Source organism: Catharus ustulatus, chromosome 23, assembly GCF_009819885.2.
Source record: "Catharus ustulatus isolate bCatUst1 chromosome 23, bCatUst1.pri.v2, whole genome shotgun sequence".
Classification (NCBI taxonomy): domain Eukaryota; kingdom Metazoa; phylum Chordata; class Aves; order Passeriformes; family Turdidae; genus Catharus; species Catharus ustulatus.
The window spans coordinates 3,185,769-3,211,044 of NC_046243.1; the positions used below are offsets into that span (position 1 = coordinate 3,185,769).

Consider the following 25,276-nt stretch of genomic DNA (forward strand, 5'->3'; position numbering starts at 1 on the left):
CAATGCCCAAAAGGACCACACATGAAAGTTGCCATTTGAAGAAGATGGATGGGGGATGACTCTTCCACACATTTTGGGCTTTACATAATGTAGATTCAGTGACACTGGTATGTAAGAAATGTACTTTTAATATGCAACTTTCAGTTCTGCTAAATGTCATGGAACAAGAATAACATGATACTGTTAAGAGAGAAGGAACAAGACTGGTACACCAAAAGGTCTTGTTTAAAGGGCACAATACACAGGAAATAACAGACCTCAGCAGGCAGTGAAAACAGGAAATAGTTGCAGCTCCCATGCACCTGTACAATGCTCTCTCCTTGAATCCCCCAGTATAAAGCACAGCTACTTCCAGAATCATCTCTGAATCTTCCTCAGCCCCACTGAAAACTCCTGTATATTCAAGTCTCCTCAAACATATACAAGTTCCTCTAACAGTTTTCTTCTTCAGTCAATTCTGGAAACTTTTACCAGATTTGGAGCAGAAGTCATAAATGCTGGAAGGATGATGATTTTGATCTGTAGCTCCTCCTTTCAGTGCCCTTTTTGGAGCTGTTCCATTGGTGTCAAGGCTGTGTCTCACCAGGTAGCACAGGCAAAGATGTTTTGCAGAAACAAAGCTTCTTAACCATCCTATTTTCAAGCCATATGCAGTTGTTTTCATGTACACTATTAAAAGCTATGTTTTATGAGTTGGCAGTCATACAGCTACACTCAGGCTGTTCAGCATTTGTGACTGGGAAAGTGGGCATAACCTGTTACCTGTGCAACACAGCTTGGAGCACAAAATGTGATGGACATAAAAAAACCCCTTCTATAGCTGGACTAGTTTTTAGTGCCTAAGAGGATTTGCAATTAATGCTTCTGTGTGAGGGAAAGCAGGTTTTGCTGGGCAGCCAGTAACTGCCATGGTGTAACCAATCTCCAAAGAACACTTCCCACCCAGCTGAAGGAGCTTGTTCCCAAGGGGGTGCTTTATTCTGAGCTTTTAAATCTAGCCACAAAATCTGCGGTTAGAATTGTGGCCAAAGGACAAACCTTCCATCTTGTCAGTGTCTCAGCAAAAAATGCACTACTTCCAGTCTAAGGATCAACAAAAGACTGGACTGGCTTATTTAGTCTGAGTATTGACTTCTAAATGACAACTGCTATTCAAAATTTTCACTCAGAAAGGCAGTGTCAGCTTGTGACTTTGGTCTTTCCTCATACAGTCTTTATTTATTTATTGCCTTCTAGGTAAGACCAGCAGTTTTGAAGCAAATTCAACGTATTTCCTTTTCTAATTCAGGTATTTACAGAACATTTTTATACAGTCTTTCCCTTAAACATGGTAACAAGCTATGATCTAACCCAGCTGACTGGCACCCAAAATGAATCCGTGTTTAGTTTATCTAACACAGTTTTCAGCTCATTACATGCACTCTGGAGATCTTCTTTCACCAGTACAGTATCAATTAAATGCCCATACTGCTCTTCAATGAATGCTGCTGAATTAATAATTTCCTGCTGTTCTTCATCCTGCTGATCAACACAAGATGTTGGTTTGAAATTTAAAGCATGTCCTTCTGGTTATTAACATTTTAAAGTATATTAGCACAATGAGTCATTACTCTGAGAACATGCAACAAGAGCTGCTACCATTAGGAAAAGCTATTGAAGATATTAAAACTAAGATCAAGGAGCAGCATGCTGCTGGCAGCTGTTCCAAAAAATGCAAGGGGCCTCAGGGAGGGGGGAATATGATGGTGATACTTCACTTTAGGTAGTTAGAGTTGTTGCCTAACCCAAGATATGGGAACCACACTCCTCAAAAACAGAAAAGGAATGCTGCACATGCTGTCCCAAGTTCAGTATTTTGAGTGCTTACACAAAAACTTACCAAGTGAACTAAGTTCTGTAACATAAATTTAAAATCAAGTTACCCAAAGGAATGGCTTTATGCACTCTGTTCAGATTTACACATCACCAATCTGCAGCTGATCTAGGTTTGATCCTAAGAAATACAGAGTGTGTTTTGAGTGGACACCACTGAAACACTGGCTGACACTGCTGTGGTGTCACACTGGGGGTGTAAGAAATAGCCACTAGCATTTGATGAAATGTAGAATGTAAATCATCAGAAATATAAAATTATTTTTGGTTTATCTGAGTTCAGCAGCAACTTCTGCTGCAGCCTTGATGATTTACCCAGATCCATATGAAAGGGTGCCATTTGGCTTCATATTACTTTAAAACTTGAATATATAAAGAATCAAAAATTCCATTCTGAAGTTCCAGCTGAAAGGCTACAGGACCAACTTAGTGCCCCACTTCAACTCTTGTTGTGGAAGAGAAGCTCTTTCATGTAATACAAGTGCAAGCCCAAACACTTCATTCTTGTCTAAAAAGAAGAGATTAGAAGTTGGAATACTTACAAGGGGAGTTGAGATTTCTTCTGACATGTGAGATTTTAAGACATGTTTTTTCTTTTCTGAAATGAGAGGCTTCACAAAGATAACATAAGGCTTAAACTCAGGAGTCCTCAAGTGCTTTACTGCCTGTGAACAGATGATTTTTGTTATCAGACTTCTTTTTGCTGCATGTCAATGATAGACTCAAACTGCTTCCAGTGGTTTCACTGGTACAGGCTGACACACTGGTGTGAAGCCCTGGGTCCTGCACATCTGGCCACAGCAATCTCTTGCTCTTCAAACAAAGGCTCAAGTCAGTGTCCTGGCTACAAGAGTGCATGGAGCATGGCCTGAAGAGCATAGGATTCCAAGGGGCAAGGACATGGCAAAAAATAGTGAGCAAATTATAAAAGAACCTGACTTCATGGGAAAATTCTGGTTTGCTTCACCTAAGCAGCCAAACACTGCAAAATTTAGACTTGGAATTCATCTGAGGTAGTACCACAGCCTTTTCCCAGCCCAGTTACAAAAGCTGGATCAAAATTTCAAGTATTAACTCACAGCATGGAAGTATTAACAGCAGTCTGCTGGCACTGATTACAGTCCTCATGTCCTGGTGTGATTCAGGATTTTACTGTATTTCATACCTGAACCCAAAAATTGCTAAACTGAGATCCTACAAATGAGAGCCTTGGGTGGATCTGGGTGTGCTATGGCCAGCATTTTAAAAATGAGAACTAGAATGAAAAGAATAACTTTGTTCTGAGTGTAGGACCTGAGCAGCCTGGGACAGGGATGCACATCAGCCCAACACCAAGGGCAAAGTCCCACAGTGAGGGCCCCTAAAGGGACATCCAGGTTGTACCAGCTGGACATGTAGGAACTGGAACCACTGCACTGCTTTCCCAAGAGCCCTATTCTGCTCAGGCAGCAGTAAATCATATTTGCATTCTTTAAAAGAAGCTGCAGAACTTACTTCAGGTACCACATCCACCAAACAAACCTTCTTTTTGGCCATCACAGAGCGGATTGCCTCCAGACTTGTACCGTACAAATTCTCTTTGTATTCTCCGTGTTCCACAAATCTAAAAAGTCAATACATTTTTAAATACCACCTACAAACAATATTAAGAATATTTAACTTGGAACATTTGATAGCTGTTTTCTGAAGTCACAGCAGTCAAAGAGAGAGAGGCAGAAAACCAGGAATGGGTGGGGAGGGATTTCCTTTTTTCACTTTTTTTCCCCTTCCTTGCTTAGTAGCAATTCTTATCAGCACTACTGACAAAAAGGGGAAGAAAAAAGGATATTTTCCTCAGAAAATGGAAAAAAGCTGGCAAGGAAATGGACTGCAGTTCTCCCATCTTCTGGGAGACTTCTGGAAGTAAAGATCTGAACTCTGAGGAAACACACCCAGGCTCACAGAAAGTCTGGTATAACCACACCACACATTTTCAAGGAGACTTGTGAATAAAACTTCCTACCCATCATATTAAACAGAGTGACTGGCCCAATTAAGTATCTGTTACTTTCACTAGATTCAATTCTGACCACCCATAACACTTATGCAGGTTTAAATTCTAACTCAGGATGCTCTTACTGGTGTTATTCCTAAATTGCTTCCAGTTGAATGTTTGAGTTTGCTCTAACAGTCCAGACTCCATAAAGAGCATTTTACTTAGAAAGCTGAACCCATCTAATACAGCTTGTCCAACCTGTCACCTGATTTTGGTACTCAGGTGATGTAAATCTGAACAAGCAGTATTTTAAAATAGTCAATTATAGCAGTATTTTAAAATTAACTCACTTGTTTTGCTGCACATCTGTCTCAAAGGACTGCTTAGAAACAAAATTGTATTCTACTCCCTCTCTCTCATGACTTTTCCTTGACCTTGTTGTATCTAGAAGAGAAGGGAAGCAAGACATAGGAGACACATCAACCTTTGCAAATGTTTTTTCTACTTAGTTCCAGTCACATTTTCACAATTTCAAACAAGAAAGTTACACAGTGGCAAATTCAAATGAACACAATATAAATCAGACCATATAATTTTGTTTTAAACTCAATCTCAAATATTGCAGGACCAAAAGTGAAGTTGTTTTGCTTCCAGGAGTGCTGTAACTAACCAAAAAAAAAAAAAAAAAAAGGAAGCATCCTTCTTACACCTGATAGATGCAGCTGAATAAATCCTAGAGAAAACTGTTTGGCATTCTGGACTTTCATTCTCTTGGAAAGCTCAAAAATAAAACCAGGAAATACAGAAAGTCCTATTATGCTACCTTTGAATTTGCAGGAAGAATACTGATGGATATTTCCTAAGGTACTGTGTGCATAATGATGTGAGTCCCTTACTTTTGGTGTAATTTCTTTTTGTAATTGTTATTACTGTAGGAGAAGCTTTGATGATCATTCTACAAATCTATGCCAGACCATAAAAGTAATGTCTGCTATTTTTTGTGTGTATGTGTTTAAATTCAAGTGGGAATAACTCATTTGAGCTCTTTTGCTAACTGCCTGAAGTCAGTCTGAAAAATGTTCTTTTTTAAAAGGTATTAACATATAAACAGTGCCCTCAATGTTAATTTTTTGGATTCAAAAAGTAGCTTGTTGGGGAATAAAAATGACAATGGATTTTTGTGTCTGTGTGTCTCTCATAATTCCATTTTTTTAGAAAATAATCCAGTAAAAGAAATTCAGTGCAACTCTAGTCACAAAGTCATGCAAGAATCACTAAATTCTCTTACCTGACTTGCTTGTTTGAACAGCCTAGATACACTAATCAACAACTTCAAATCTTGCCCTAATTTTGACTTGGTTTATTGCTGCCTGTTTTGGGTTTTTTTTAGCTGCATGTGCAATGCTTTACTCAAGAAAAATTACACTCTTTTAAACACACAATGTTTTGGCTGACTTTTAAGATCCTATTTATCACACCAGTTCTCTTTGCTAGTCACATTCTATTTTTTCTTCCTGCATTAAGTTTTTCTTTTAACAGACACTGAGAAAATGCGATTTCCCCACTCAAGAAAACACAATTAAAAAAACCTCACTGAGCTGACAGAATTCCAAAATGTCCAAAATGCAGATGTGCCAAGTTACATAATGATTTATTCACCTATTAAGGGCAAATATAGCATATTACAATGAGAAAAAAAATTTGAAGTACTTCAGAAATAAGCATCTAATCAATAGTCAGAGCACAAATTATCATTAGTGCTGATGGCACAACATTCATTAGACATGGAGTTTATGGAATTTTATAAATTTCACTTAGGAAATAAAGATACAACAAACAAAGTTAGGAAATTTTACTCACGTGGAACTGCAACACCATACTCCTGGGGGTTCTCTGACACAACTTTTTGCTTGAGCTCACTTAACCTGGCTCCCAAACAACCTAATAAAATAAAATAAAGCTGACTGAGAGATTTCTGTGAAAAATGAAATATTGCAGAAAATAAATATATTAGTTTTACACAAATAATATGATTCAGGAGCGAGCTTGATGAAACCTCTTCATGAGGGAACTCAAGACATTCTGCTTTGAAGATCATTAGGAACAAATTTAATTCTGTGAACAACTGCTGGACAATCACCTGGCAGACACTAAATCAGAAAATCTGTGATCTTAGCAGTCAGTTCTATGAGATACTCTTGAGTTTTAGTGCTTAGCACAAGGCTGATAATCTGAATTAAAACTGCATGCAAAGTCTTGTTAGATAATTCTAACATCTGCCTCTTCATCAAGAGTTCTGACAGCCCAAGTAAATACTGTAGTGAAAACCAAGGGAAAGTGAATCCAAAAAATGAGAAATAGTCCTGCATCATTATTTTTACAGATTTGGAGAGTTTGAGTCCTTTTTTGTTTTTTAATGTAATTTAAAATAAAAGAGTGAGCTCTGACAAAAACAAAAAAACATTTTTAAAAATTCCACCACAACAACCACAAAAACCCTCAAACCAAATATCTGGAAGTGCAGGATAAGGTAAGAAGGAGAAATGTGAAAAAATTTGAACCAACTGGGTATCTTACCAATCAAAACCACCAGCCTCTGCTGTTCACCAGGCTGTTGCTGATATTTTGTGACTTCTTCATATGTCAGGAACTCTGCTGCATCTTGCTCTGCCTGCTTGCCTTCATTCACATTTTCCTTCTCCTTCCGACTTAACCTAAAGCTCCTGCGCAATCCAGCTGTGCAGAGCAGAAATACATTGACATGTCCCCACTCACCCCAGATTTTCAAGCTTGTTCAGCTACAAGTGATTGTCTCCAAATGGGAGTTATTCCCATAAATTCAGTTTATAATCCATTCAGTGCATGTATGTTCAGATTATAGGAGAAATGTTTGGATAATAAATCAATAATAAATCCCCCTCACAACATTTAGCTGCCAAGCATTGGTTATGATAAAATCAGATTATGCCTCTTCACAGAGATAATCCAGTCTATGAATGTATAGGAAATTAAACAGTCCAGTTTTAATTGTTTAATGTGGAGGTGGATTTTTTGGGAGGTTTTATTTGGTGGGGGTGTTTTGTTTTCATTTTGGTTCTGGGTTTTTTTGGGGTGGGGGTGCTAGGGAAGAGGTAAAGGGTTTTGGTTACTCACCTATGTAGTGTCCATTGAAATATCCTTCACAATCACAATCCTCTGTAAATTAAAAAGCAAGGAAGTGGAGGGTGGGGCACAGGGGAAAGGAAATATTTTAGGCAATGTGTGTGATACAAGTCTGGCTCATTAGCAAGGAAAGAAATTTTATATCCTGCATTGTTTGCACATACTTTTTAAACTTAACCATTGCTGATGGTTAAAAAATATTTGCCTTGGCTAGTGGTATATATTTTAAAAAGTCCTTGACTTTGATATTGAACTAGAGAATTTTATATCTTGGTATTTACAGTTCCCACAGTTTATGCTTTTCAGCATTCATGACATTTGATTAATGCTGCTGGTAAAGTATGACACTCAGGGTTAAGTGAAGACGATGACTCCACAAACACAGAGCTCTTTTTTAAAAAGGAATAACTTTATAAATGAGTATGATTATGTAAGAAAATTGACTCTTCTGATATTTCATTATCATTTGGGCTTGAAAAAAAGGGGATCAGAAATGACAAAGATGAACTCTAACCCCTTTCATTTTGACCAAGTTAAATTATCATTGCTTATTAACTCTGTCTTAAAAAAAAGAAAGATTTGATGCTTTGGCCATATGCATGTATGTAAAATAACATGTTAAAAACCCCCAACCTGTCCCTCCTCAAATTACAACCACCCCCAAGGCCCCTCAAATGTGCAGAATAAAACCTTGATACTTAGCTGCAAAAAATACACTGTAATCCTAAGACAAATACTGAGTTCTCATACTTCCTGAAAGAGGGATGCCTGGTTTGTCAACATTTACCCCCCTGTGCCCTTGCAATATTTACAGAGCTCTACTCATTTTGAGGTGGTGCTGTATGGGACAAACCCAACCATTAGCAAAAATTCACAGCACTTAAACCTCTAACCAAAAGTGCCACTTGAGAGGACTTTGTTTTTAAATGAATATTGCATGAAGGTGTGTAATCAAACAGTGCCAATGTGTACTCCCAAAACATTCTGCCTACACTAAGAAAAAAATACAAATAGCAATGACATCAATTCAGAGCTGGTTTTTTGTTTATTTTCTGCTGTTCAAGGCAGGCTCTTTCAGACTTGTGTTCTGACAGCTGGCCATGACTGCTATACTCTGATTACACAACATGATTAGTACTTTCATCAAAGTCTATGGAATGCTAATACTTGGAATATGAATAGCAACAAGCAACTGTAATGTGAAAAAAAATCACAGTATACAGAATTCAACAGGAAACACCTGATATTTGGAAAAGCAGCTGGTAAATGATATCTAAACTGCACAAGCCCAACAGAATTGCTCATAATGAAAATAACACAGAAAACAGCCAAATGAACAATGAAGATAAATCACTTAGGATTGACATGGGTGCCCTAAAATGCTAAACCCCAGTATTTCTTTATTTTTCAAACATACCAGATACAAAGACTGCATTTAACTTGCAAGTCTTTGAACCTCACTCAGAAACCTACAGAACATGTAAATACCTCTCAGAAGACAAATCTTTTCTCTTGAATCTGAAGCAAACTTGGAAGTTATCATTACTTAAGTCATCAATCTGAATTACATTAGTTTAAATAATAATTCACAAAGAAAATGTCCTAGGAACAATAGATCTACTGCTCCCTTTGGAATTGCAGCAAGTATTTTAGAAAATTATTGGTTGTTTCTATTCAGACAGAAAGTGAGTTAGGAGAGCACCTACCTTTGTCAGAAGATTGATCATCTATAGTTAGCATGAAAGGCAGAGTTGGGATGATATTAAAAGATGGACAAATAATTGAGCAAAATTACAGACAATGGAAAGGAAGGTTCTTTTCATTTGCTTAACAGGCTTTTCTAGCTTTAAAAAAGTGCTGCAAATACAGTACCCTTATCAACTGATAAAAGAATTCTGGGCTGAAATGGAATTATTATAACCAGTTATCAGCTGAATTGTCTCCAAAACATCTGAGATAAAGCTGAAGCAGCACTCATGACATGCCTCCTCATTTAAGTATAATGGAAACTAACTTGGAAAAGCTTCATTTCAATCACTAATGCTATTTTATAACTTGATTGAGCATCTTCCCTCCTTGCAGCACAAGAGTACCTGTATCTCATCATGCACCAAAGGCAGAAATTCACTTCTATTACTCAAAAGAGAGCATTTCCAGAATCCTTGCACAATCCTCGCTGCACACAGTCACAGGCTTCCCCTCACATCAATACTGCCTGTGCTGAAGCACCCAAGAGCAACAGAAACACATTTTGGGATAATCCTAACATCTTCTGCTTTCCAGCACTTCCCAGCAATTCCCTCACAAGCAGAGGTTTTGTGAATAATTCAGTGACACAAACTGCAGAGCTGTAAACAACAATCACTCTGAAGTCTGCTTAAGAATAGCTCTGTAACATTAAGCCTGAAATACAGATTGTATTTCCAGCTCCAGTGATTTTTATCCTCCTTAAAGCTACACTTTATTTTCACATGAGTTTAGAGTAGTTTCATGCACTCACATATGCATTAGGTGATTTTTACAGCCTCCAAGTTTCAAACCATAGAAAAAGTGTGGACACTAGCAAATTTTAAGGCATCTAAATATGTAAGGCCTCATGTTCTTGAGAGCAGGAAGAGAGGGATTTGATTTTTGAAAACAATAGGCACCAGCAATACTGAATAAAGCTCCAAGCCAAATCCTTCCCTGGGGCAGCTGTGTCCATGCATATCAACCAATGGCAGATTGTATTCAAAATACCAATCAGCGGTGAAATACTCTCAAACACATCAGTCCTGAAATAACAGACAAATACTGAGAACTTAGTATCAATTAAAACATCACTGAAAGAACAGAACAGACTTACATAATGGTTTCTTCAGAGGTCTGGTGTTCTGCAGAGTGCCTGTTGTTCTCCTGTAGATCAGTCGTCTGAACAGAAAATCATTGTATTTTAGATATGTAAACTCAGAATTATGAAGAATTCACAGCATGTTATACACATAGCATGGAAAAGAATTAAATAGTGCTTTTTCTTAAAATTATAATGTATCTGATTCAACTATTTAAAACATTTTAAATAATATGACAGTCTCAGATTGTTACTGCTAATGAATGAAGATTCTAAAACATTTTCTGCTTTCATATATTACAGCATAGAAATCAATAGTTTATCAATCAATTTTTTTCTATTTCCCTTTTTTCCCACATGATTTTTTTACAACACTAAGAAAAGTAGATAACCTTTGTCCAAAGCAGTCATTGCAGCTATGCATGTGTAGAAATTATCCACCTTTCTCCAGATCAGTTTGAAGTGTTCTGTTATTAATCAAGTTATCCAGTTTGTGTGAAAATGTAAGAACAGAGTACCAAGTAAAATTGTCTTAAGTGTTAAAATCACAAACCAGACCACAATTCCTATTTGCTCAACTCCCCCCACCAAAAACCCAACACCAAAAACACCCCAGCACAAAAATCCAACCCTCAAGAAACCCCTCACTGCTGGCAATTGAAACCACAATTTCTTCCCAAGTGTTTTTTTGCAATATTTGTAACAGACAGAAGATGCTGCTCAGGCATTTATACACTCACTCAGGGGAAACAGACACTGAAGTAATTTCTATATTCCTACATACATCTTTCTACATGTTTACAATGTCCAAAAAATTAAAAAGACTGCAGTGCAGCAGTATTTTTTGCAATATATGCATGCTCAGGAAGAAGGGAACAGCTGTTGAGGCAGAATTTGCCTTATGTTTTTCAAAGGAGCTTTCATGTAAAGGAGCCAAGACCTCCATTAGAAACCTTATGGAAATCATGCAGGCCAGCAGCAGCATCAGACCTGCTCAATTTTTAGATTATAACACCTACAAGCCAAAGAAGTGATTTGCAGCAAGAATGACAAAGTGGCTTAAAACAGATTCCTTCTCAAATACAGGATTTCTGTACAGTAAAATAAGAACTGAGGGATATTTTTTTCTGCAGAAAACACACATATCTTGCTGTGAAAAGAGAGAAATTTCTAGCTCTAGAAGGTATCCCAGTCCAAGCTAAATACTCTCTTAGAGGCCAGAAGACCAGATATTATGTGCATAAATTCAAAATAATTAAAATAAATCTGTGCAAGTACAAGGTTGTGAAATACAGTGTCTCCATAAGCAAAGATGGTTAAGAGACTGATACTCCACATTTCATTTCATACATGTTTCCTTAGCAAGTGCTTCTGTCCTCATGCTACAAAGCATTAAGACAATGGCAAAACACCCAAATCAAGCTAGGAAGTTGATTCTGTAACTGGAGAAGATGGAGCTTTTTAGCACTTTCCCCTGAGCAGCTGTATTTACCCCGGCATGACCATGCCCTTCATTTTCTGTGAAAAAAATCAATATATCAATATAGTGACACTACATATGAAAGAAAATCTGTAATTTTTGCTGACAAACCTTTCTTGGAACTGTTTTGAGGGGATCAAGCCTGCTCTGAGGTTGGTGTCCCCCACACGCTTGGCTTGCCACCACGTGGGATCATCCTGGCTCACAACTTCCAGCACGTGTCTCCTCTTAAAGGGCAGCCCAGCCTCCTGGCAAGGAATGGCTCTGTCTTCTTTGGGGTTATAGCAGAAAAGTGCCCTCATAAACACCTTGAAAAGAAAGTCAGCATGTCATTTCTTTTTGTCCTAGCTGGAATTTCAAATATCTGCCTTTAAAAGGCTTTCCTTACTGCTGACTGCATATACACATTATCCCTCCTTCAAGCACTCCAAAACACAGACATCTAGCAGCTTATGCAGAAAAATTAATTAACTTTCCAGCACATACCCAGTGATTATTTATCAGAATTGTGGAACATGAGACTCCAAAGACCAAAGTTCCAAGAAACACAGATCACAATCTACATTAAGTACAAAATGCAACAAAGGAATGATTGAAAAAAAATAAGGGGAGGGAGAAAACAATAAAAACAGACTTATGACAATGTTGCCCAATTGTAAAGACTGTCCTTAAAATGTTCCTTTAATGCATCAAAATCCACTATTCAACTTTGGATTTGTATCTTAATACCATGAATACATAACAGCAGAACCACTTCAGCAAGTGATTTGTGGGCTTCAAGGAAAAGTTCAGCAACCAAAAGCACGGAGGCAGAGAGACTGACAGAGGAATCTCATGAGGAACCAGTTGAGCATTAAGTTATTGCTGGTCAGGTAGGGCAGATGGACTGGGCTGATGGGGTCACATGGTGAATGCAGCTGTTTGTGCAGAGCTCCATTTCCACTCCAGTGAGTGGCAAAATGCCCAGAGATAATGGACAGATTGCAGCTGCCATGGTGAGAGGAGACAGCAGAACACTCAATTTAATTAAACCAAAGAGAAGAGGCAGATTTCAGAAATGCTATAGAAGAACGTGTGCAAAGATGGAGAGCAGAAGAGTCATACAAGTAATTCTGTTTATAAAGGGCACTGCACAAGAAAGCACTCTCCTATCTCTGCAGCTCAATGATGTGTCTGTGGCACTGCCCCCTGAAGAGCAGGCAGGCTGCACTTACAGAGATGGAAAGTGCTTCAGGATTCCAGCTGCATACCTTGCTGTCCTTTAGACGATCTTCTTCTTTGATGGCTGGAATTATCTTTAATGTTATTGACCCTCGAGACTGAGCCTGAGGAAAACAGAAATGGTTTTTTACTTTGAGAGCAGGACAAGGATATCATGCAGACTATTCAAGCTCCAGTTAAGGAGCTAGCAGATGTCTCCTTCTCAGAACTCTAACAGGCCAAGCTAATGCACTAATTAACTGCATTACAGAGACTATCAGGATGTTCCATGACTCCACAACAGTGTCTTGCCCATGGAGACATCCTTGGCTAAGACCTGCATTAAAATCCCTTCATTTGCTTTTAGCCATTGCATTAATTTCTGCGCTACAGCTGACAGGACATTAAACACTTCTGTGGCCTTTAGTACAACATTGACTTAAATTTTTGCAGACTAATAATTTTAAAGTGCTGCTTTGAAAAATACTGTTGTGTTTTCTCCATGTAAGGGCTAACTTGTTAAGAGTGAAATGCAAACATCTACAAAATAAACACCTACTTTCACTCTAGAAATCTCTGCTAGGAGATGACAATTATTAGTTATAGGAAACTAAAAAGTACTTCTAGGTCCTTCAGAAATCTAAAATGGGTTTATCTGTTTTAGATGCCTTATTTGGCATGACATTAAACTGTGTTGTAGAGAAGCTTGCAATTCTGCATAGATTAAATGCAAAAACAGACAAACATTTGTAGCTTTTCTTCAAAAAATAAACCATTAAAAGTGTTACACTTCAGGCACTAGCTCACACGGGACATATGTAATTAGAAATTACACAGGACAGATAAGCAGCATCCCAAGATCCCCATAAATTAAATTTTACACACTATTTCAAAGTGGTTTTGACATCCCCCCATCCCCAAGTTAAAAGCAGTCACTGGCATTACTCAGGGTTATTTGATCTAAATTGAAATTAGGTGATGGAACTGATACCAGTTTCCTTACTGTATCCCTACCTCCACTCCACACCAAGACAAGGGGGAAGTCAGAGATAAAGAAGCATAAGAGCTACAACCCCCAACAAACACTTTCTACCAAGATTTGTGGGTACTTAGACAAGCTCAAAGCAAGAAATTGCTCCTGTCACCAGGAATCTGCTGGTAAAGAACAGACTGACAGCTCTACTGAACACACAGACAAGACTCTCTTCATCCTCCTAACACACCACATTATCAATCATCTTCTAGGAATGTATTTATAATTTGCAGTTTGCTTGTCATAAACAAAGCATTAAAGAGAAGTTCTTGACAGAGCAACACGTTAACTTTGTATTTGTATCTTACTTGGTACCAATCCAGTTCGCAGAAGTTTCTGAAGTCAAAAGGAGAAGACTAATCCACTGGGAGAAGAAAAACTCTTAATGCAAAGACAAGCAGGGATTGCATCTTTTAGCTCTATATTTTAAACTCATGGTTAAATTTCATCATCTACTGTAATTACTAGATCACCAAACAGAAAAGATCTTGAAATGAAAATCAGTGCAGACCAAAATCTGACTTATTTCTTCTGGTCGTTTGTGAAGCACAGTAATACCATTGACTTCTCTTAGTTCATCTCCAACATGGACAAGACCTGAAAAGATGGTAAGTAAATTAAAATCGGTCTAGAGACTGGAAAGCACTACTCCTCTGATGTCCAGCCTAAGTCAGCATGTACTTCCTCTCCTCCCTCCTCCAGACTGATGGATTTAGCACCAAAGCCAAGTGCCTTTGGTGGAAATGTGCCTCACAGTCTCCTGCCTTTATTCCTTGTTTTTCATGCAGCACAGCCTCAAAGGAGAGCAGCATGCAGACAGGCAACTTGTGCCAAGGTACTCTGGAAGATCACTCTTTGGATCTGTATTAAGTGGGCAAAACTGGAATAGTTTCATGAGTGTGACCAACTCATGGGTCTGATTATAAAGGCAGGAATGACATGTCTGTCAACTGACAGATTAATACTTCACACTCACAGAAAGAATGCTGAATTTTTTTAACAAGCCATGAAGAGGCTCTACAAGATTTAGGTTTGTTTATCCAGTTCAATAAGAAATGTTGTACTTGTCATATATACATAGCCACTGTTATCTGATATAAAAGAAGTACTCAGTAAAGCAAACAGAAAACAACATGATACACTGAATAAAGGAAACTACAACATTAAAAGTATAAAACATTCTTTGCATTCTTCTAAAGCTTAAACATACTTCTTCCATCTCTGTTTTAATTTTTTCCTAATGGCCATTTAAATAAAAAGCATATGTAATTAGATTAACAGATTACTGATGAAATACAGATCTGCTAAGAGCATGCTTAGGAAACTTGAGAGGTTTACAAATGCAATTTCAGGAATGTTCTACTGCAACCATACCACTGCGATCAGCTGCACCACCTCTCATGATCCTTGCTACAATCACAGCTCCTGTATGTTCATCTCTTCTGATGGTAGCTCCCTGAAATAAAACATACCCACCACCCAAAAAAAAAGTAAGAAATTTGCCCTGAATTCAGCAACCAGTGAAATAATGTATATGCTATTATATCTTTTAAACTGGAATTAATTTGTTCTGTGAATTTCCCTTTCTCCAAGGTGATTTCCACCATTATTCAAGTTTTGCCCATACCAAGTGATTGTGGGCAGGTGCACTCACCTTCCTCTCTACTGACTTTCCTAAGTGTTTACACTTTTTGCATTACTGTGGTCATCAAAGTCACTCAAGTGTGCAAACAGGTTATTGTAACAAATTCTTTCTTTTCCTCTTCTGAATCTTTATACAATACAGTCAGCACTTTTATATGCAAAAACAACAAAAGCCAAATAATTATTTTTTCTTCCTCCTACCTCTGCTGGCAATACAAAGTTTTAATCAGGAATTCAACCACTGCTCCCTTCTACTATTGTGATACACAAAAAGCAGATTTCTTTCCCAATACTGTTTTTACTTAGGAAACCAATTTTTCCATTTTCACTTGTATAAAATTAGGACCCTGACAATGTAATGCTTTCATACATGTATCAAACATACTCTTACCACACATCACTGACTTTCATGCAAGTGAATTCATTATGTCAATGAATGTTAGATACAGTATGAAAAGAATTAATACATATAATCAGCATAATTGCTTCAACACATACAGTTTCTTCACTGTGTTTCCTGAGTTAACTGGCACTATAAACTATGCCCATAAAGCATCTAAATGCAAAATTCTGAAGGTGCATTTATCATTTACAAAATTATTTTTTATTTACAAGCTTCAGAACACTCCAGGTTTCTGAAGGCTATTTGATGACATCTTGCACTGTCTCCTCCACACTCACACTATAAAGTTTGCACTATTAAAGTTTTATAGTTTCACTATAAAGTTTTATGACTAGAGATGGGTGATCCAATATGTACCAAGGGTTCTTTATTTTTCACTAGCCGAACAATTTTCACTGATTCCTCATCAAAATCATCATCAAAATTATCAGGTAGAGGTGGAAGAGCTGGGTCAAAGTTCTTCTGTGCTACAGTGTCATGTACTACAAGCATTGCCTGCATAAAGGAAATAAAAAACAGTAATGTAATGGAGAATACTACAATTCCCATTCTCACCTTTGCAGTATTACAGCAAAATGAAACCTCTCCCTTTCTACCCTCACCTCTAATCCTCCAAAAAAGATTTAGCAATCACCTTACCCATCATGTAAACTATATACATCAATTTATTTAAAATAAATCCACACAACAACAAAGCTCAGCCCAAAAAAAATTAATTTGACTATGAAAAGCAAGAAGGGATCTTTTTCTTTTCCTTTTCATTTCTGATCCCTCAGAAAACAGTAAGGAAAGGAGGGATAGAAGACAGCATGGTGCATCATGCAGGAAAGCTGTATCTTTTCAATTTCCTAAAGTCTGTGCAGGAAATCCCAGTGGAACAGAAGTTTAGAAGATGTTTTTCTTTCTCCTAGGGAGGTTTCTATATAACCTTTCTGTTACAAAATATTCTATTACAATTCTGCAAAGGTATTTCATTAAAGTCCCCCATGTGGTTTTTACCCTGAGATGTGGTGTTGACAACAGCTGAAGCAGCTCTTTTTCTTCATTATTCACTGGTGCTGTCTGCAACTCTTCTATTACCTTTAAAATAAAAATTGACAACCCCAAAATTAAAGGAGTCCACCAAACAAGATGATGTATTTACATTTCTGTTGAGTGTTTGCTAATATTTATCATCCATCAAAACTCATTCCAGTCCATAGTGCATGAAACCCGAACAAAACCAAAGTTTCTTCAGTAATTTTTATTAGACAGTATAGAAGACAGCATTAGGAATCAGAATCCCTAAACATACATTTTAAGAGTTATTCCATCAACATAACTTCAGGAGTGAGTTTTGAAATTTTAAATTCTACATGGAATATGTACATGATACCTGAAACAGCACCCTTGTGCTTGTATTATTTGATAAAAGATTTTAAACCTTTCTGCAATCATCTAGTATTAGGTGTGTGGAACATGCAACACAACTTTCCTTGTTCCCTTGCAAAACCTGGACACCAAAATATGCCCTGGAGTCTCAGGCCTTTTAAACATAAGATTAGAGAAATAATGCAGGCACTTCTGCACTGGGCTGATTGGGTGGGAGGAGAGAGAAAGCAGGGGAGGGAGGAGGAAGGGAAAATGGGGTGAGGGAAGAGATTTCCTTACCCTGTTAAGAGTTCTAAACAGAGAAGTCATATAGTTCTATATACTGTTCTATAAAAAACTTCTCTGCTATTCTGAAGATGGAAATTTTTGTATGACTTGACAGGTAGCAACACTGAAACTTTTGTGGAGGTGGTGCACTGTGTGTGGGAACAGGCAGAGGGGTGTGCTGCATGTTAAGGTGGGGCACTGGGGTCTCCTGACTTTGAAAAGGGAAATATTCCAGCTCCCAAACCTTCCACTGCCCCTTCCCACACTACAGGTGCATGTACAGAGCCAGCAAATACAGAGGAAACTTCACTTCACAGAACATGGCATTGTGTCACACAAACCCAAGGCACAGCTCTGCTCTGTGAACAGATGGAGATGAACTGATTGGGAGCAGCCCCCAGGAGAACAGCCTGAGGATCCTGGCAGGTGAAACATCACATACATGATGGCAGTGTGTGCTTTGTGTCCCAGCCTGCATGAAGAGAAGCCCAGCCCAGGTCAGGGGAGGGGATTCTCCCCCTCCTTCTGTTCTCATGAGACCCCCTGACCCAGAGCAGTGTCCAGCTCCAGAGCCCGCAGCGCACAGACCTGCCCTAGTGCATCCACAGGAGGGTCACCAAAATCCTCCTGTGGAGGGCTGGGACACTTCTCCTATGAGGAAAGGATGAGACAGTTGGGACTTTTGAGCTAGGAGAAGAGAGGGCTTGGGGGAGACTTCACTGCTGTCATTCAGCACATAAAGAAGGCTTACAAGAGAGAAAAGCTCTTTACCAAGGCCTGTAGTGACAGAACACAGGGCAGCAGCTTTAAACTGAAAGACAGCAGATTTAGATTGGATATAAGGAAGAATTTTTTTATGATGAAGGGGGTGAGATGCTACAACACCTGCATGGTGACAGGCTGGAAACAAGGCTGCCAAGAGAAGCTGGGGGTGCCCCACCACTGGAAATGCTCAAAATCAGGATAAACAGGGCTGTGAGCAATCTGATCTGGGGAAGTGAGCCTGCCTGTGGTGGTTAGAGGAGATCACCTTCCAAGGCCCCTCCAACCCAAACCACACTGTGCCAACAGCAATGCTGCCTGGTTTTAATGGTTTTAAGCCTGAACAAAAATCTGAATGTTCAGCTGGAACAGCCTATTGTCAAAACAGGACTGAATGCTTTTTGCAGCCTCTCTTAGGAGGACCATTTATAATATCCTTCCCTTCTACCTGAATGTGTCCATCTTCACCAGACATTTAATGACTTGGGATTTCTGAGCTCTCATTTCCTTGATTAATCATGGCCAACAGATTACAAAGACAGTTGGGGAAGATGAGAAATATGTTCACATACAGCACAATTGCAAAGTCTGATTTGTTAGAAAAGCAGGTATAAATAATAGGAGAATTATGAGACAAGATTTTTTACTCACATCTTCAACTAATCCTGCTGCACTATGTAAAACAGGAGTTGGACTCTGTCTTTCATAATGACGGAGTTTTTCATGAATCTGAAAAAAAAAATTATTCACGGATATTTCTACAAATACAAAATTTTCTAAATATACCTACACTGGAATATTTTTCTATTGAAGGAACATAATTTAATCTGAGATGTGTCAGAAAAATAAACTCTCTTAGGGTTATTTTTGTTTAGTTTAGGAGTCTTTTAGTTTTCTTTTTGCTCATGGCAGTTTCAGACAGTCAGAAAATCTGTAAAGACTTTAGGAGCATAAGGGAAAAAATGAAGTCATTTCACACTCCTTTTTAGCTATGGGGCACTGTATCTTCATTTTAGCAAGAAGAGCAGAAAAATTTATTTCTGAACAAAATATGTTAGTTGTCAAACATCATTAATGTGTGTTCTTAAACACACATATGCTTGGGTTGGTACAGAATTCTTTAAAAAAAGCCTGGCAGAGTAAACATTGATAAATCAAGGGAACAGAGCAAAGTAAACTGTAAGGAGAATGTACATAAATAACTAACTAAATAAATATAAACTTTTACCTTCATCAGGTAGCTGAGACTCCTTTCACTGAAGACATCCCTCAGGAATCCCATTTCCTCTTTATGATTTGAATCAGGTCTTAGCTGAGATGTCAAAAGGGCCAAAGTTTCGTGCAATCCTAAATTTAGATTCAGAACAGAACAAAACCATTGTACACAACATTTCTCATGGGACCTAGTAACAGTCACTGCATTTACTTGGGTACCACACTGGTGATCATCACGTTTGCAGAGAGACTCATGTTTATCTTGTGTTTACCCATCATTTATCATTTTGCAACACTCCATAAGTGGCAAATACAGCATCATATTAAGGCAAAAGCTAACAAAGCAATAAATAAATTTTTTAAAATTATCTTTCATGTTTCCCACTTCAAATTTATTATGCTTTGTTTCCAGAACCCTTTGTGTCCCTCTTACACACTTTAGAATTTTTAGTGCCACAGCAGACTCTCAGAATGACTGAACCACCTCCTTTGCTGCACAGAGAGCAGCTCTACTTCCCCAGCAGCTTTGCCTGCAAGTGTTATCCTGCCCCTTCTACCTCTGAGGCACCTGTAAGAATCCAGGCCTGACCAGAGGAAGAAAGGACAGGTGTGCATTTCCACTGTGGTGGAATCAAAGCTTATGGCTAGTTTTCTAAAAAGTGTTTAAATCACCAATACCCCAATTTTGCAGTACACAGGCCAGAAAAATGCCAGGTTTTTCCTGGTGAACCATGTCTGGGAAGACATGGCCAAAACAAAATATGAAACTAAAAAACTAAAAAATGGGAGAGGGTTCAAATCTATTCCTGTGACTATTCTCTCTGTGAATCTTAGAGTAGATTTTGATCCAGAAAACTCAAACTCACTTCTGCTTTAACACTAAGCATCATTTAGTATCTGACTTCATCCTGGGCAGCATACTGGAGAAGCTAGTAAAGCAGCTTTGAACAAAGTCACTTACTTAAAGTTAAAAGAAAGAATATTAACAAAACCACTTATTTTAAGTTAAAAGAATATTAACAAAATTAACCAACTCCATTTTATTTATTCAGAATATTAAGAAATGACACAGCAGAGAGTAGATATATATGGGCTGATCTTAGATAATAAGCACATGTAGAAGGCACTGTTACACTGAGAGGTACAACTTTGCCTACAGAAGCCTATCACAATATATTCAGGTCTATCACAATATATTCAGGTCTATCACAATATATTCAGGAACTCTAGGGCTCTTAGGTAACTGTTTCCTGACAAACTTTATTAATTTTCACCTTTTGCACCCCACCTTCCTTCTTGTAGGCAATTTCTAGAAAACTTCAGTTCGATTATCTTAATTCTCTTACATTTGAATTAATTGTATGTGTCAAACACCTATAATAAGATTTGAGTCACTGTTCTGTTGAAAGCATGCAGTTGGTTACCTGAGTCTTCTGAAAGCACTGGCATGGCTCTGTTCTTATTCTCAGACACAAATGTTCAACTCAAACCAACAGGATTGTTTCTCCTTTCTGGATTGCAATTCAGAGGCAGTCCTGAAATGAACAAACATAATAGCTAAGCTCAAGCATGCAAACAAAATGTCAGGCATATAAAAATAGCAATTTTTCAAGTTTTCAGTTTAACCTGAATGAAGCAGAGTTCTGCAGTTTTTCTGCTATGCAAGCAACAAAATGAAAAATACTAGGTTATGTAATAACCATATTGTATCTTGGATAAAGAGAGTATCTCTCAATTTGAACAGGTCTAAATAACTGTCTGAAAAAACAGCAGAGAAGGGATGCTTAAAAGCACTGGAAAATACCCCATGCAAGAAGATGCCACATCACAAAATGCTCTGGGGCTTCCTAAAAGCACATCTCAAAGAAATGAGCACATCCCTGGGGTTCTGGTGAATGCTACAGTTACAGACAGCTCCTAAAGCTGGCAGGGCTGTCACTACCAACCTTGTCACAGGTACTAAGGATGGTATAAAAAAAAAGCTGCTTCCACTGTTCAGAAATTGCTTTAGATATTTCTCTTGCAGATTTCTCTTGTCACTGAGAGCAATTTTTAAATTAAAAAAAAGCAAAACTGAATCTAAGCATATAATTCCTAGATGAAGTAGTGTGTTTCAGGGCACTTACAATCTTGTTCATGCTTATAAAATTCACTGGAGTAATATCTGCATAAAAACAAACTTCCATAACAGCACACATCCTCCAACTGCTTGCTGAATACAAAGAAGGATTCTCCTTGTGTTTCTATTTGTAGATAAGTCTCTGATATTTTGATTGTATGAAACGAGTTTGATGATCTTCCAATTCAAATTTTCTTGACTAGCTGTCTGAAAATACCACAGCACTGCATGGCAAATTAGCATTTACTTATTTAGAATTTTTTAGATTCCCGAGTTTCTCTACAACAAGTGAAATGCTAGGCTCAACAGTCACCTGTGTTTCAAACCCTGTATTTTCTATCACTACAATTAATTAATCTACCTGGGTATCAAAACATAAGTGGAGTTCTCTAATAAATGAACTCAGTGTTGAAATTTCACTCTAATCCATGGATTGTACTCCAGTGCATTATATATTCCATACCTTTATTTAAACATTCTTATTAACTATTGCTTAGAAGAAATAAACATTTCACTTCCAAACACACACTTCATGCCAAAAGAAATTTATGGGCAATTCATTCGACTGCTTGACTGTTCCTTGACTATGGCATTTCATTTGACACGTATTTCAGTCTTCTCAAATGGAACTTGAACTGTGCTTCCTACAGTCAAACCTACTCAGCACCAAACCCCATGAAAAGCCAAGTTATTTTCCAGATTGTTAGTGAAAAAACAACCCACACAGGAATCCGGAAAACACGTATTTCAGCATCTTAAAAACCTGACAGCAAACTCAGGAGCATCAGAATTTGTCGAGTTAGACACAGCAATCAAAATGGAGGCTTCCCCTAGAGGCATCTTCCATGCTCTGTAAAAATCCCATTACACAGAACTGCCTGGAATGAACACTCCAAAGAATGAAAGGCATTCCAGACCCAGGGCTGGCTCTCAGAGGTATTAAAATCAGCCACAGCATGTGATATTTTGCAAGATGGGTCTCCAAACCATGAATCTGTCCTCTCATTGCAGTATCAATATGTTCAAATACACTTTTCCTCTTTAAAAATATCTACCTAAATCTTAATCATTTTTTCATACATATCCTGGCCCAGCTGCTCCCAAGACTGGATGCCTGAAGCACCTTTCTTACCTAGAAAAGGGCTGTTAATATTGGGAAAGGGTTAAATAAACTGAACTGATGCTTGCCATAGGGTCAAAGCAGGAGATAAAACAGAAGCAGCATGACCTGGCGTATCCCCATTAATTTGCAGAATAAACCCATTGTGGTTCACAGCCTGAGACAACATAAAGCTTCTTAATCCAGACTGTATCATTCAAAGCTGTAGCTGATTTCAGACACAATTGCAGTTTAACATTTTACCTCGCCTTAGCTCAGAACATGCATCAACATGCTCACGGGGCCATAGGTGACAGCTGATGGCCACACAGGATTTCTCCTCCCGTCTAAACCTGAGTGAAGCTCTTTGACAGAGTACCGAACCTACTCTAGCATGGAAAATACACTGCTCTGGAGGCTGAGCGAAGCGTGGAGAAAACCGCACATCGCTCCCTGCGGGCACCACGGGCCGGGTTTTTCCCCGAGCCCCAGCCCAGGGGGCAGCTCCCGGCCCGGCAGCCTCGATGAGGGACCCGCCTGAACCCAGGGACAGAGCACCGTGGCTGTTCCGTCCGGAGAGAGCTTCATGTGAGCTCCAGCGAGCCCGGCTCCGGGGAATTCTACTGGAGTGACAGCTGCGGGCCCAGACCCCCTCACAGCTCCAGACTGCTGCGGACCGGACCTCCCGCACAGCAGCGAGCCTGACCCGCTTCCCGAGCACACTCCGGGCCCACACCCACCAGGGACTGAGCCCTCAGCTCGGCCCGAGCACACCCGCCAGACCCGCGGGCTCCCTCACGCCGGGCCGCGCCTGGAAAGCGGCACCGAGCCCGGCCCGAAGCGCCGCGAAATGGCGGCGGCCCGGCCGCCTGTGCAGCCGAGCGCGGCCCCGCGCCGCCGTTACCTGCGGGAGCGGCCCGGGCTGGGCTCCTGCGGCGCTGGAGCTGCCCCGGCCGGGCACGGAGCTCCCGCAGCCTCCAGCGCAGCTCGCTCATGCGCCCTCAGAGCCGCTCAGTGCCCGCCTCCGTACCCGCCTCCCTGCCCTCAGCGGCCATGGGCGGCGCGGCCGCAGCGCTGCTTGGGGTTGTGTAGAATGATTTCGCAGCGGAATCCAACAGCGGAATCTAACAGCGGAATCCAACAGCAGAATCCAACAGCGGAATCCAACAGCGCCCCGGCAGGGTCAGCGCCGCCAGCTCCGCTCCGTGGGTCGCCCCAGGGCTGGCGGCTCGGCTTCCCTCACAGGGCCTTGCTGGGCTCAGCCTTGGGGACGGGCAGGACAATCCAGCAACGCCGGAGCTTTCTGTCCAAAAAGGAGACAGAGGAGTGTGAAAAACACGCTTCACTGTTTTGGTAAAATTTAAAAGGTTTAATATAAAGACAATAGCATTCCTCAAAAACAGAACCTCCACTGCAGGCAGGGAGCTGTGCAGGAGCTTAAAGTTTTTGCTTTGCCACCCATGGCTTTTATGCATATAACCCGTAATCTCTTGGTAAGCTCCATCAACTTTGTTCAGCTTGTCTGAAAGGAGCTTAGTTAAACTGAGATTTATGCCACTGACAGCACATAAAGCAAAGGGTTAAAAGAGTTGGGTGTTTGGTGAGCTGCAAAGAGCACACGTTTGTTTTGGGAACGGTCTTTTAAATACGTTTTACAAGACATTAACTTGTTGCATATTTTTAGTTTTTTAATGCATAATTTAACTAGTTCAACTTTTCCTGAGAACTATTTAGCATGGCTACTTCTTGGGCTTGCTTTTTTAGAGTATGCCTGGGTTTTGGCTTGTGGTTTTAATATTTTTTATTATTATTTTTTAATTTGGGTGGTGGTCTTGGCTTCTTGCAGCTGCTGAGTGTTGATAATTGCAATAAAAACACATTTATGGGTTGTTATTTTAACTTAGCAGGTAGTTTAAGTATACTATTTCTAAAAAAATGTATGTTCAACTTTTGCTATTAGAAAAAAACCTATATTCATATAGAAAAGCTATTTTAACATTATACATATAGAATTTATTTCAATAATTACGAAAAGCCAACAATATGTTATGCTTATACTTATAACAGGAGTCCTTCAAACAAACCTGCTGCCCAAAGTCAGTACAGATATTAAGGACCCATTTCAAAGACATTTACACCCTGTTCTGTGTACTTAGAGATTTAAACTTACACTCCTGTGCTCTGATCATTGAAAGTAAATGCAGACCTGTAACGCTGCAGACCATTGTCATTGCATTGCAGTTGGGGAGTTATTTTAAAAATCATCTTGAAATTGGGGTACTGTTTTTGTGATTTGTCAGTCATGCAGAATAACTGTATTTTCTTACAAAAACGGAGAATATAAAATTCTATAGGTGAATGTGTTGCCCTTTCAGAGGTTGCTCTTTCTCATGACATCTACCCTTGCACGAAGAAAGTACACAAATATTTTCCAAGTAAAAGCATGTCTTGTGTCTGCTCTTAATAAAATAATGAAGTGAAAAAATTCAGTTTCTGAAATCTAGGAGATAAAAATCTCTGAACCTTATGAATTTGTTTGCCCATTCTAGCATTGGGCTGAAAAAGATCCAAAATGAGGAGAGGAGAGAGGAGAGAGGAGAGGAGAGGAGAGAGGAGAGGAGAGGAGAGGAGAGGGAGAGGAGAGGGAGAGGAGAGGGAGAGGAGAGGAGCCTATTTTGCTATTTCCAGCAGCAGCTGAGTCAGACTGAAATACTGGTTTGGAGTCTGTAGAATTTACCTCCAACATACCCACTTTAGTTATGGATAAGGTTTTTTCCCCAAGTTTTGGCTGGGATGGAGTTAATTTAATAGCTGGCACAGGGCTGTTTTGGAATCAGTATGAGA

The 25,276-nt window shown here is 39.2% G+C and overlaps 1 protein-coding gene across 2 annotated transcripts; it reads right to left on the reverse strand.

Annotated features, from left to right (window-relative positions):
• Positions 1-110: 110 nt before the first annotated feature.
• Positions 111-23,443, reverse strand: LOC117006399 (MAGUK p55 subfamily member 3-like). 2 transcript variants are annotated; one of them, XM_033078825.1, is made up of 19 exons: positions 23,337-23,443; positions 20,639-20,749; positions 19,228-19,346; positions 18,651-18,728; positions 16,599-16,679; positions 15,957-16,094; positions 14,927-15,008; positions 14,064-14,149; positions 12,570-12,644; positions 11,431-11,627; positions 9,855-9,919; positions 8,716-8,736; positions 7,001-7,042; positions 6,425-6,583; positions 5,708-5,788; positions 4,198-4,291; positions 3,367-3,475; positions 2,415-2,537; positions 111-1,518 (listed from the first exon to the last, which is right to left on the reverse strand). In XM_033078825.1, exons 2-19 carry the CDS (start codon positions 20,661-20,663, stop codon positions 1,339-1,341), a joined length of 1,755 nt encoding a protein of 584 aa, XP_032934716.1. In that variant the 5' UTR covers positions 20,664-20,749; positions 23,337-23,443; the 3' UTR covers positions 111-1,338. The 2 variants fall into 2 exon arrangements, with proteins under 2 accessions (XP_032934716.1, XP_032934715.1); XM_033078824.1 differs by having other exon boundaries at positions 111-1,521.
• Between the last annotated feature and the right edge of the window lie 1,833 nt (positions 23,444-25,276).